General features: G+C 50.6%; 1 protein-coding gene across 1 annotated transcript in view; it reads left to right on the forward strand.

The window, feature by feature from the left end:
• Positions 1 to 8,706: 8,706 nt before the first annotated feature.
• The window catches only part of LOC134338971 (uncharacterized), a 61,183-nt gene continuing 55,950 nt past the window's right edge, over positions 8,707 to 13,939 (forward strand). Inside the window, exons 1-2 of the mRNA XM_063035192.1 lie at positions 8,707 to 8,764; positions 9,562 to 10,002. Coding sequence (XP_062891262.1) covers positions 8,707 to 8,764; positions 9,562 to 10,002 — 499 coding nt within the window. The remainder of the gene's footprint in view (positions 8,765 to 9,561; positions 10,003 to 13,939) is intronic.

Here is a 13,939-nt window from a genome sequence, read left to right on the forward strand (position 1 = left end):
CGCCTTGTAAGGCATGAAAATGCCCGACACAGGCCTCTCATGGTCTGAGTCGATGTTCCCTCCCTCCCATAGTTGGGGTTGTTCTCATGAACCCCCTGTGGACCCACTCCAGGGCCACGAATATATGCTTAGTGGCTACTTTATTAGATACAGGAGGTACCTGAGGCGGGAGGAGAAGATGGCAATGCGATGCAGCGCCCATAGCCTCTCCGGTGAAATTATATCGTATTGTTAAATAGGAGCCGTGCACAATTCTGATTTGATGGAGACAGCCGTGAGAGCACAGAGGAACATCTAGAGTAACTTCTGAAATGCCCGGTTCGCTGCCGCTGCTACTGTGCGATCGAGAATCTCTGGAGGGAAGGCCCCAAAATCCTCGGCTTTGCCTGCTGCTGGCAGCCGGGGCTGGAGTCAAAGTGTTCGGCAGAGATGGTGCTCAGTGCTCGGTGTCAGAGGGCTGCTCGGAGGCTCGAAGTTTTCGATCAACTCAGAGTTGGACTGTGGTCGGGTATAGCAGGGAGAGTTTTCTTCCTTCTCCCGTCTGCATGAGATGTGGGACTTTCGAGTGACTTTGAACTTTTTACCATGCTAATGGCCTGTTCTTCATTAAGTTATGGTATTGCTTGCACTGTTGTAACTATATGTTATAATTATGTGGTTTTTGTCAGTTTTTCAGTCTTGGTCTGTCCTGTGTTTCTATGGTATCACACCAGAGGAACATTGTATCATTTCTTAATGCATGCATTACTAAATGACAATAAAAGAGGACTGTGTCCTCATAATCTAATCTAAAAAGATGCACATCAGTGATAATAAACCCGATTCTTGTTCTACTGCAGATCATGATTAAATTGAATGACGGTGGGGGGGGGGGGGAGAAGTCACAATCAGAACCAGGTTTAATATCACCGGCGTATGTCGTGAAGTCCATTGTCTCTGCGGCAGCAGTCCAGTGCAATACTTAATAATAGAGAAAAATGTGAATTACAGTAAGCTCTTTGGTTTTACTGATGATGAGTGCAGGATTGATGTTGCAACACCACTCAACTAGCTGATCAACCTCACTTCTGTGCGCCCTCTCGTCACCATCTGAAATTCTGCCAACAGCAAACTTATAGATGTCATTTGAGCTATGGAATGGAATAAAAGGAATTACAGAGGCATGAGAGAGGAGCTTGCCCAGGTGGATTGGAGGAGGATACTGGCAGGGATGACAGCAGAACAGAGGTGGTTGAAGTTTCTGGGAATAGTTCACAAGGCACAGGGTAGATATGTCCTGCAGAAGAAGTTGTTCTCAAACAGCAGGGCTAGGCTGACCAAGGGAAGTTAAGGACCTCATAAAAGCCAAGGAAACGAGATATAAGATAGCAAAAGTGAGTGAGAAGCTTTTAAAATCCAAGAAAAGGCAACTGAAAAAGCTATAAGAAGGGAAAAGATTAAATATGAAGGCAAACTAGCCAATAATATAAAGCAGGGTAATAAAAGTTTTTTTTCAGTTATATAAAGAGTAAAAGGGATGTGAGAGTTGATATTGGACCACTGGTAAATGATGGTAGTGAGGTACTAATGTGGGACAGAGAAATGGCAGATGAAATTAATAATTACTTTCCATCTGTCTTCACTGTGGAAGACACTAGCCAGAGGTCTGTGAGTGTCAGGGAACAGGAGTGAGTGCCATTGCTATGACAAAAGAGAAAGTGCCAGGCAAACTAAAAGATATAAAGGGGGATCTACCTGGACCAGATGAACTACATCCCAGAGTTCCGAAAGAGGTTGCTGAAGAAATAAAGGATGCATTGGTCATGATCTTTCAACGATCACTTGATTCCAGCATGCTCCTGGAGGACTGGAAAATTGCGAATGTCAGTCCACTCTTTAAGAAGGGAGGAAAGCAAAAGAGAGGAGGAAAGCATAGGCCAGTTAGCCTAACCTCAGAGGTTGGGAAAGTGTTGGAGCCCATTATTAAGGACAAGGTTTTGGGATACTTGAAGACGAATGATAAAATAAGTCAAAGTCAGCACGGTTTCTGTAAAGGGAAATCTTGCCTGAAAAATCTGTTAGAATTTTTCAAGGAAGTAACAAGCAGAGTGGACAAAGGAGAGGCAGTGGTTATAATTTATTTTGATTTTCAGAAGGCATTTGATAAATTGCCTCACATGAGGGTGCATAACAAGATAAAATCACAGAGCATTACAGGAAATATACCAGCACGGATAGAGGAATGGCTGACAGGCAGGAGGCAATGAGTGGGAATGACGGGGGCCTTTTCTGGTTGGCTGCCAGTGACTAGTGGTTTTCCTCAGCGATCTGTATTGGGACCGCTACTTTTCACATTGTCAATGATTCAGATAGTGGAATTGATGGCTTTGTGGCAAAGTTTTCAGGTGATACAAAGATAGATGGAGGGGTAGGTAGTGCTGAGGAAGCAATGCGATTGCAGTGGGACTTAGATAAATTGGAAGAATGGGCAAGAAAGTGGCAGATGGAACACAGAGTTGGGAAATGTGTGATAATGCATTTTGGTAAAAGGAACAATAGTGAGGACTATTATCTATATGGGAAGAAGTTTGAACATCAGAGCTGCAGAGGGACTTAGAAGCCCTTGTGGAGATTCTCAGAAGTTTAATTCACAGATTGAGTCTGTGGTAAAGAAAGCAAATGCAATGTTGGCAATTCAAGGGGAATAGAATATAAAAACAAGGAGAAAATACTGAGCAACACACTTAAAAGTTGCTGGTGAACGCAGCAGGCCAGGCAGCATCTCTAGGAAGAGGTACAGTTGACGATTCGGGCCGAGACGTCGACTGTACCTCTTCCTAGAGATGCTGCCTGGCCTGCTGCGTTCACCAGCAACTTTTAAGTGTGTTGCCTGAAATTCCAGCGTCTGCAGATTTCCTCGTGTTTGCGAGAAAATGCTGAGTCAGGCCGCACTTGGAGTATTGTCAACAGTTTTGGGCCCCATGTCTCAGAAAGGATGTGTTGTCATTGGAGAGAGTCCAGAGGAGGCTCACAAGGATGATTCTGGGAATGAAGGGGTCAACATATGAGGAGCATTTGGCAGCTTTGGGCCTGTAATCACTGGAATTTAGAAAAATGCGCGAGGATCTCGCATGTTGAAAGGACTTGAGAAGGTGGATGTGGAGAGGATGTTCCCTCTGGCGGGGTATCCAGAACTGGAGGTGACCTTTTCGAACAGAGGAGTTTTTTTTTAGCCAGATGTTAGTGAATCTGTGGAATGTTCTGCCACAGACTTTGGTGGAGGCCAAGTATGTGGGTATATTCAAAGCAGAAGTTGATAGATCCCTGATCGGTCAGGGCGTCAAGGGATATGGTGAGAGGGCAGATGCACGCGGTTGAATGGGATCCAGGATCAGCCATGATGAAATGGCGGAGCAGACTCGACCGGCTGATGCAAGAGATTCTGCAGATGCTGGAAATCCAGAGCAATATATACACACACAAAACGCTGGAGGAACTCAACAGGTCAGGCAGCATCCACGGAGGGGAAAGAAACGGGTGACATTTTTGGCTGAGACCCCGATGGATGCTGCCCGATGTGCTGAATTTCTCCAGCAATTTGTGTGTAAAAGTCAGTAATTTTAGAGTCATACAGCCCTTCGGCCCATCTCGTCGATGCCAACCTGGGTGCCCATCTGATCCTAGTCCCATTTACTCACATCATTTCCCTCTAATCTGCAGAACTGTGCAAGAGTCTTGGGTTTGCATGCGTACGTATATATAACTAGCTCGGGTGTCTAAGACATTAGCACAGCACTACATTCGTCAATGTGGAGCAGACAGCGAGTTTGCAAAGCTGGCAGGGGCAAAGGTTGGGAATAGCAAAGGTGGAGCGCGTGGGACGGGCGTGGGATAGGCGGCAGAGAAGGAGAGCCAAGGGTGGGGGCCAAGGGCAGGGGGAGGGGTGTGAACAGGTGCAGACGCAGCCAGCCCTGAGACACCAGGCAAGGTCATTTGATTCCAAACTATTAATTTATTAATCTTTACAGAATGTCTCTCTCCCTTCCCCTTTTCCCAACCACGATTCCCCTCTCCCTGCCCCCTTCCCACTCTCAGTCCACAATAGAAACCCATATCAGAATTTTGTGGCAGCAGTACAGTGCAATACATAAAATTACTAGAGTCCTGTGCAAAAGTCCATGCCTCATTAATTATATATGTGCCCAAGACCTGTATAATGAAGTTCATCTTTATAACTTTCCTTTTTGTGTGTCTGTCCAAAGTCTTTTAAATGTTGTTGTTCCCACCTGTGCTATTTCCTCTGGCCACTCATTCCACACACCGACCTCCCTGCTCCAGGCTTCGTGCCTGAGGACCCACTTTCATTCTGTATGCTATTTGCTTCCTTTTAGGGTTTGCATGATTTGTTTTTTATTCTTCGCACTTCAGGTGTTTGTCTGTCTTAGGGCTCTTCAGGGTTTGTTCATTTGTGGCTGCCTGTGGAGATGGCCTACTCTTGCTCCTATTTCTTAAGCTCTTAAATCTCAAGGTTGCATAATGTATACATACTTTAATAATAAATGTACTTTGAACCCTCTGTGTGAGACAAGGACTCCTTTAATAACTCCTCCAACTCCCACCTTACCTTAAGCTTGTGTCCTGTAGGCTTCATTGATTGTATAGCTAGCCAGAGGCTTTTTCCCAGGGCTGAAATGGCTAACATGAGGGGCATAGTTTTAAGGTGCTTGGAATTAGGTACAAGGGGGATGTCAGAGGTACGTTTTTTGCATAGAGAGTGGTGGGTGTGTGGAATGCACTGACAACAAAGGTGGTAGAGATGGATACAGTAGGATTTTTTAAGAGACTCTTAGATAGGTACATGGAGCTTAGAGAAATAGAGGGCTATGCGGTAGGGAAATTCAAGCAACACATCAAAGTTGCTGGTGAACGCAGCAGGCCAGGCAGCATCTCTAGGAAGAGGAACAGTCAACGTTTCAGGCCGAGACCCTTCGTCAGGACTAACTGAAGGAAGAGTTAGTAAGCAATTTGAAAGTTGGAGGGGGGGGAGATCAGAAATGATAGGAGAAGACAGGAGGGGGAGGGATGGAGCCAAGAGCTGGACAGGTGATTGGCAAAGGGGATATGAGAGGATCATGGGACAGGAGGCCTAAGGAGAAAGAAAAGGGGGAGGGGGGAAAAACCCAGAGGATGGGCAAGGGGTATAGTGAGAGAGACAGAGGGAGAAAAAGGAGAGAGAGAAAAAGAATGTGTGTATATAAATAAATAACGGATGGGGTACGAGGGGGAGGTGGGGCATTAGCAGAAGTTTGAGAAGTCAATGTTCATGCCATCAGGTTGGAGGCTACCCAGACGGAATATAAGGTGTTGTTCCCCCAACCTGAGTGTGGCTTCATCTTTACAGTAGAGGAGGCCGTGGATAGACATCTCAGAATGGGAATGGGATGTGGAATTAAAATGTGTGGCCACTGGGAGATCCTGCTTTCTCTGGCGGACAGAGCGTAGGTGTTCAGCGAAACGATCTCCCAGTCTGCGTCGGGAGAAACGTCGACTGTACCTCTTCCTAGAGATGCTGCCTGGCCTGCTGCGTTCCACCAGCAACTTTGATGTGTGTTGCTTGAATTTCCAGCACCTGCAGAATTCCTCGTGTTTGCCAGGGAAATTCTAGGCAGTTTCTCGAGTAGGTTACTTGGTTGGCACAACTTTGGGGACGAATGGCCTGTAATGTGCTGTATGTTTCTATGTCACTCATGTACGATTTTGCTACGACTAACCATACTGGGTTCTATTCATGCTGCTACCATCAGGAAAGTAGGTGTACTGAGCACTTCAGGCCTGTGTGGGGCGCCAGAGAGCCTTGGCCGCCAAGGTCCTTTGACACCCGCATTGTTCAAAGTAAGATTTATTATCAGAGTACATACATACAAGCCTGAGATTCTTTTTCCTGCGGGCATACTCAGTAAACCTATAGAATAGTGACTGTAAACAGGATCAATGCAAGAGCAGAGAGACAACAAGTTGGGCAACTATTAATTAAATAGCCATAAGTAACCTGAGAATGAAATAACGAATGAAGAGTTCTGAAAGTGAGATCAAATCTCAGTAGAAGAGTGAAATTATCTTCTTTTTTTCAAGAACCTGATGGTTGAAGGGTTCAACAAGAGTCTTAAATCCTTTAGAGGTCCTTGTGTTTGATTCTCGAGCGACTCACTCTTTGTAATGAGGTCTCCTGGTGCTCTCTGTGAAGTTTTATTTTGAAAGGCTCGGGGATCCCGTGTTACTTGTACTATTTAAGCGGACGCCCTGTTAGCACTAATCGCGGGGTCCTAGTTTTGAGAAAGTCACGTCACTCGGCCAAGCCTCTGGTGTGCTGTTGGAATTGTTAGAATAAACTTCGGCCGCTGTCTCGACATCGCAGTCTGTCTTTCCTCCGCAATTCAGTTCCAACATTGCTAGCTCACATCGTGACGCGAGGTCCCAGACACCCAGCTTCAGGAACAATTATTACCCTTCAGCCATCAGGTTCCTGAACTCATGTGGGTAACTTCACTCACCTCAACTCTCACTTCCAAGCACTCCACAACTCATGTTCTCAGTATTATCTACCTCAGTATTTGGTGGAGAGGTGTAAAGGCTGCTTTATACTTATGCGTCAAATGTACGCCGTAGGTACGGTGCAGCCGCGTACCCTACGCTGTACTCTACGCCAACCCTACGCCGTAGCCTAACGCGCACCTCTCCCAAAATGTAACTACGCGTTGCGGTGATGCAGACCGCAACAACTGTGATTGGTCCACTTGGTAGCATCGCATTTCCTCCTACGCTGCAATAGCTTCCCATCGGGCGACTGAAGGGCAGGGAAGGAACTCTGGCTGCAATGCTTTCCATAAAGCTTTACAGATCTCCGAAATTATGGAGGACCCTGTGCTTGACGCCAGTTTGTAGCTAGCTGCTACAGCCTGTTGACTTCCACCTGAAGCTAAAACTGGAATGGTGATTGCCAGTCTCTGAGTATACTGTGCGTACACTGATGCAAAATAAATGGTTGGAGACGATGAACCAAATCGTCAAATCTACCTGCCGACATCCGAAAATATTTGAAATACATTTCCTCGTCCATGTCTCTCAGTGGCCGGACAAGCACAGAAAATTCACCCTCCTTCAGTTTCAGTCGCCATTGTTTGAAGTTTGAGTTTTTTTGTGTTGAGTTTCAACAGGAAGAAACTCAACACAGTGGCATAGAAACCCCACCGCCAACTAGCATTTTGGCGCTGAATTGCAGCGCGACACAGACACACCAACACACAAATATAAATGCTCACAACAGCGTAGCCCACTTGCGTAGGCTGCGGCGTAAGCTAGAACGCACAAATATAAATCAGCCTTCCTTCCGCTAACCTGCAGGTCACCCTGGGGCAAGGTGTAGCACCTGCTTAGCCCCTGATCAGGGTCACATGAGGCCATGGGAGCAGGGGGTGGATGGTCGTATGCACAGCCGGTGCAGATCACAAGTCCTGGTTATGCGACCACTGACGCCAGGCAGACAATCTCTGAAGAGTATTGATAATGGCTGGGGTCACCCATCTTGTAAAGACACTGTCCAGAAGAGAGGGGTCATATAGACAGGAGGGGTGTAGGGGAGGGAGGAGGTCATGAGGGTGGGGAGGAGAGTAGGGGAGGGAGGGGGTCATGGAGGCAGGGAGTGGTGTAGGGTAGGAAGGGTGTCACTGAAAAGGGGAGGGCTGTAGTGGGGGAATTAGTCACAGAGACATGGAGGGAGTGGGTCTTGGAGATGGGGAGGGAGGGCGCACTGAGGCGGGGAGGGAGAGGGGATCACAGAGACAGGGAGGGGTCACGAGGGTGGGGAGAAGTGTAGGGGAGGGAGGGGTCACGGGGGTGGGGAGAAGTGTAGGGGAGGGAGGGGTCACAGAAACTGGGAGGGGTGTAGGGGAGCGAGGGGGGTCATGGAGACAGGAAGGGAGGAGGTCACAGAGATGGGGGGAGAAGGGATCACAGGGACAGGGATGGTTGTAGGAGGGGGGATGTAGGGGAGGGAGGAGTCACAGAGATGGGGAGGGAGGGGTCATGGAGACGGGGAGGGAGGGGGGATCACAGAGACAGGGTGGGGTGTAGGGGAGGGAGGGAGTTATGGAGATGGGGGGGAGAGGGGATCAAAGATACGCGGCCGGTTGTAGAGGAGGGAGGGGTCACAGAGACGGGGAGAGGTGTAGGGAGGGAGGGAGTTACGGAGATTGGGGGAGAGCGGATCACAGAGACGGGGCCGGTTGTAGAGGAGGGAGGGGTCACAGAGATGGGGAGGGAGGGGTCATAGAGGTGGGGAGGGAGTGGGTCATGGAGACGGGGAGGGAGAGGGGATCGTAGAGATGGGGCCGGTTGTAGAGGAGGGAGGGGTCACAGAGATGGGGAGGGGTGTAGGGAGGGAGAGGGTGAGGGACATAGAGATGCCAGGTGAGGGGGGGGGGAGAAGAGAGAAGGGGTGGGGGCATTCTGGGGGGGTTGAGCCCACACAGCCAATAGCAGGCCCTGTCTCTGTGATCTCACTGGCCACTGTGAGCTCACAGGGGCTGCGGAAGCAGTGTCCTTGGCAACAGGATTGGAATGGTCCACCCTGCCTCGTTCAGACTCCCTGCGGCACCTCGCTCTGTGAGGACCGAGGGGGTGAGGGTCAGAGCCTGCTGAAGTGAACGGGGTCTCCCAGGGGCTTCCATCATGTACCGGTCCTTCTGGGGCACCTTGGTCCTGTTCCAGATCTCCGTGGCAGAATTGGGTAAGTGTGCCCGGGGTCTGAGCACAATGCCAGGGAGCCCCGGGCATCGCAAGGAGAGAGGGGCAGGCAGGAGGGAGTGCCATGCCGTGGGAAGGGAGGGGCAGAGAGTAGGGAGTGCCGTGCTGCTGGAGGGGTGGCAAGGCAGGAGGGTTGTGCTGTCGGGGGGGTGAGGAGGGCCACCAGCAGTTAATCACTGCCCTTTGTCTCCTCTTTTCCCTCTCTCCCTTCCCTCTCCCCTCCCTTCTCTCCATCCCTCCCTTCTCTCCTTCTCTACCTCCCCTCCCCTCTCCCTCCTCTCTCCTCTCTCCCAATCTCTTCTCTCCCCTTCTCTCCCTCTCCCCTCCCTTTTCTCCCTATCCCTCTCACTTCCCCTCCTCTCCCTGTCCCCCAACCTAATCTCTTCTCTCCACTTCTTGCACCTCCTTCTCTGTGCTCCTCCATCCCCTCCCCTCCCCCTCTGCCTCTCCCCTTTCCCCTCCCCCTCTCCCCTCCCCCCTCCCCCTCCCCTTTCCCCTCCCCCTCCCATTCTCCCCTTTCCCCTCCCCATTCCCCTCCCCCTCCCCTACCACTCTCCCTCTCCCTGTCCCTCTCCTTCCTCCTCCCCCTCCCCCTCTCCCTCCCCCTCCCCCTCTCCCTGCCGTTCCCCCTCCCCTCCCCTCCCCTCCCCTCCCCTCTCCTTCCCTCCCCTCCCCTCTCCTTCCCTCCCCTCCCCTCCCCTCTCCTTCCACCCTCCCTTTACCCCTTTCCCTCTTTCTCTCCCCTCTCCCATCTCCACCCATTCCTCCGGTTAAACACAGCATCCTCCCCGACTCCCCTCCCGTCCCTGGATTCTCTCGAGGTTTTCAGCATCCTACTCACGGCGGAGGACGACGGCCTGCTGTACCCGGAGTTCATCTTCCTCAATGTCTCCGGCCTGGTCCTGGCCCGCCGCCACGGCCCCGCCACCCTCCACTGCAGCATCACGTTACTGGGGGACTCGGCCCAGCCCCGCTACCGGGTCCGCTGGGCCACCGGCCCCCTCGGCGGGCAGACCGTGGCCCAGGTGGACCAGAGCAAGGGGCCGGAGCCCTGGGTCGAGCCCGCGTACCGCGACCGGGTCACCCTGGCCTCCCACGGCCCCCACAACTACCTGCACTTCAGCTGGGTGACGGCAGCGGACTTCGGCAAATACACGGTCACCGCGCAGGTGGCCGGCAGCAACAGCGAGCCCTTCACCTTCATCACCATGCTGGCCGAGGGTGAGTTCTCTGGGTGCTCCCGAGGCGTCGGGGTGCTGGGTGGAGGGGGGAGAGCCCATCTGCCTCTGCACCCCTCCCCACTCCTCTCTGCATCCCCCTCCCACCCCACTCTCCTATCCTCTCTGCCCCCCACTCTCTCTCCCCACACACTATCTCGCTCACTGCCACCACAAACTCTACCCTCACCCACCCACCCTTTTAACCCTGCCACAGAGTTACACCCGCAGACAACCAGGCAACCCGACCCCTCCGTGCCTTCCTGAGTTAAGTCCTGTTTGACCACATTTGGCCCAAACGCCTGAGAAACCTTCCCTGTCCACCCACTGGCCCAAGCAGCTTTTAAATGGTGTAATTGTGCCTACTCTCACCACAAAACCACTCACATACAGCACTGTGCAAAAGCCTTAGGTGTGTATATATATATATATATGTAGCTAGGGCACCTAAGACTTTTTGCACAGTACTGCAGTAATTTTATGTATTGCACTGTACTGCTGCCTCAAAAAAAGAACAAATTAAGAAGATAAGAAATAGGAGCAGGAGTAGGCCATCGGGCCCATCGAGCCTGCTCCACCACTCAATAAGATCATGGCTGATTGGACCATGGACTCATCTCCACCTACCTGCCTTTCCCTCAGAACCCTTCATTCCGCTACTGTGTAAAAATCTATCCAACCTTGTCTTAAATATATTTACTGAGGTAGCCTCCACTGCTTCATTGGGCAGAGAATTCCACAGACTCACCACCCTCTGGGAAAAGCAGTTTCTCCTCATCTCCATCGTAAATCTATCCCCCTGAGTCTTGAGACTGTGGCCCCTAGTTCTACTCTCACCTCCCAGTGGAAACAACTTTCCTGCCTCTATCTTATCTATCCCTTTCATAATTTTATATGCTTCTGTAAGATCTCCTCTCATTCTTCTGAATTCCAGCAAGTACATGCCATATGTGAGTGATGATAAACCTGATTCTGATCTGGGTCTCTATTGTGGACTGAGAGAGGGAAGGGGGCAGGGAGAGGGAATCATAGTTGGGAAAAGGGGAAGGGACAGGGGAGGGAGTGGGAAGGACCAGAGGGACATTCTGTAACGATCAATAGACCGATTGTTTAGAATCAAATGACCTTGCCTGGTGTCTCAGGGCCCCTCCCCCCGCACCACTCCCTGCCCCTGGCACGTCTCTGCCCCCTGTCCCAACCCCTCCCACACCGCTGCACCCTCGCCATTCCCAAAAACTTTGCTCCCAGCAGATTAACAAGCTCGCTCTCCACTCCACCTTGATCAATACAGTATGGTGCGGAAGTCTTGGACGCCCTAGCTACATCGATGTGCCAAGGACTGACCCACAGTGCTGTCGAAGCAGAATTAGGCGATTTGGCCCAATGACTCTGCTCTGCTGATTTACTTTCCCTCTCCTGCCTTCTCCGCGTGACCTTTGACACCCATTACTAATCAAAGTCCATCAACTTCCAGTTTAAATTTACCCAATGACTCGGCCTGCACAGCCGTCGTTGGCAATGAATTCCACAGATTCATCACCTTCTGGATAAAGAAATTCCTCCTCATCCAAATGGACATCCTTGTACTTCCTCTGGCAGCTTCTCCCAACCCCCCCCACCCCAGGTGGAAAAGATCCCCTTTAACTCTTACCTCCCCACCCTGGGGAGAAGATTGTGACCAACCTCATGGCTTTATAAAACTCTCTCAGGCCACCCCCTCGTCTCCCTTCACTCCAGAAAAACAGTCCCCGCACGGCCAGTGTCTCCTTGAGCTCAACCCCTCCATTCCCGGGAATATCCTGGTGAATCTTCCCTGCTCTCCTCTACGGCTGGATGACATCCTTCCCAAAGCTGGATGACCAGAGCTCCGAGTGTGGTCTCCCTGACTGATAAAGGCCAGCGTTCCAAGCGTTTCTTCTACCCCTGCCCTTTGCGTCATAGTTTTGGTGAATTATGTGGCTGCACCCTTGGGTCTTGTTACTGCAGCTCTCTCCAGGACCCTACTGTTCTCTGTGTAGTCCGGTCCTGATTCAGATTAATATACTTATCTAATGTACATGAAAACATTCAAGAGGACTGGAACGCAAAAGCAAGGCTGTAATGCTGAGGTTTTATAAAGCACTGGTGATGCCTTACATGGAGTCGTCGTCATGGCTATCCCTCGAGGGTGAGGATGACGGTCTTCGTTCTGAAGAAGTGGCCCACGGAGTGAAGACGCCTGTGCGTGTATTTGTTTAACGTGTACTTGATGTTGCACTCCAAGAAGCACACGATACTTCACAATCAACCAACTGATTCCAAAGGCATGGAAACCACGATGATTGGAGCTGATGGATTTGTTGCAGCTTCATCCGCCTTCACAGCCGTTGAGTTCGAAGTAACTTCATCCACCTGTTCCACCGTTGAGGTCTTGGTTGGATTGTTCTTTGTCAGGGACCTCACCCTCGACCTTACCGCCATGGGTGGCCCTACCAGAAGCATAGATCCAGACGGCATTGCTCTCAGGATCACAGGACCACACAAGCTTCTCCACCGCGACAAGGTGACAATCCAGGGAGAAGCCTTGGAGTATTGTGAGCACTTTGGACACCTTATCTCAGAAAGGGCAACGGTGACAGGAGACCTGTGCTGGAGAGTTTCTAAAGTGGAAAAGCCTTTACACTGGGGTTGTTCCACTCTCTCGACCACAGAGGTCCAGGTCCAGTGGTGCGAACAAGCACTACAAACTGGGGTCTTCCTTGGTTGCGATGGGTGACCGTGCGTAACAAGTTAAGAGCCCATGCTATCGCAGGAAAGCGACTAGCATGGACGCAGCGTTGGGGGGTTTGGCAGGAGGCAAAGAGCGGGAATAAAGGGCTGCCGGCAACTAGTGGTGTTCCACAAAAGTCGGCGTTGGGACCGAATCTTTGTACGTTATATGTCAACGATTTGGATGGCTTGGTGGGCAAGTTTGCAGATGATACAAAGATAGGTGGAGGGGCAGGTAGCGTTGAGGAAGTAGTGAGGCAGGTAGTGTTGAGGAAGTAGTGAGGCAGGTAGTGTTGAGGAAATAGAGAGGCTACAGAAGGACTTGGACAGATAGGGGAATGGGAAAAGAAGTGGCAGGTGGAACACAGTGTTGGGAAGTGTTTGGCCGTGCACTTTGGTAGAAGAAATACAAGCATGGACTATTTTCCAAATGGAAAGAAAATTTTTAAAAATCCGAGGTGCAAAGGGACTTGGGAGACTGCGTGCAGGATTTCCTGAAGGTTAGTTTGCCGGTCGAGTCAGCGGCGAGAAAAGCAAATGCAATGTTAGCACTCACTTTGAAAGGACTGGAATACAAAAGCAAGGACGTAATCTTGAGGCTTTCTGAGACACTGGTGAGGCCTCACTTGGAGTATTGTGAGCAGTTTGGGCCTCGTTTCTAGGAAAGGACATGTTGACATTGGAGAGGGTTCAAAGGGCGTTCATGAAAATGATTCTGGGATTGAAAGACTTGTCATATGAAGAATGTTTGATGGATCTGGGCCTGTTTTCACTGGAGTTCAGCAGAGTGAGGGGGTGACCTCATTGAAACCTATCGGACGGGGAAAGGCCTCATTAGAGTGAAAGTGGAGAGGACGTTTCCTACGGCAAGACCGGAGGGCACAGCCTCAGAACAGAGGGGTGTCCTTTTAGAATGGAGATGAGGAGGAATTTCTTTAGCCAGAGGGTGGCGAATCTGTGGATTCCGTTGCCACAGGCGGACGTGGAGGCGAAATCATTGGGTATATTTAAGGCAGAGGTTGGTAGAATCTTGATTAGTCAGGGCATGAAGGGATACGGGGAGAAGGCTGAGAAGGAGAATGGATCAGCCATGATGAAATGTCAGAGCAGACTCGATGGGCCAAATGGCCTAATTCTGCTCCTATACCTTATGGTCTTGGGGAACATGCAGTGAAATGCTTTGTTTGCATTAA

The sequence above is a fragment of the Mobula hypostoma genome, chromosome 28 (genome assembly GCF_963921235.1).
Source record: "Mobula hypostoma chromosome 28, sMobHyp1.1, whole genome shotgun sequence".
Lineage (NCBI taxonomy): Eukaryota > Metazoa > Chordata > Chondrichthyes > Myliobatiformes > Myliobatidae > Mobula > Mobula hypostoma.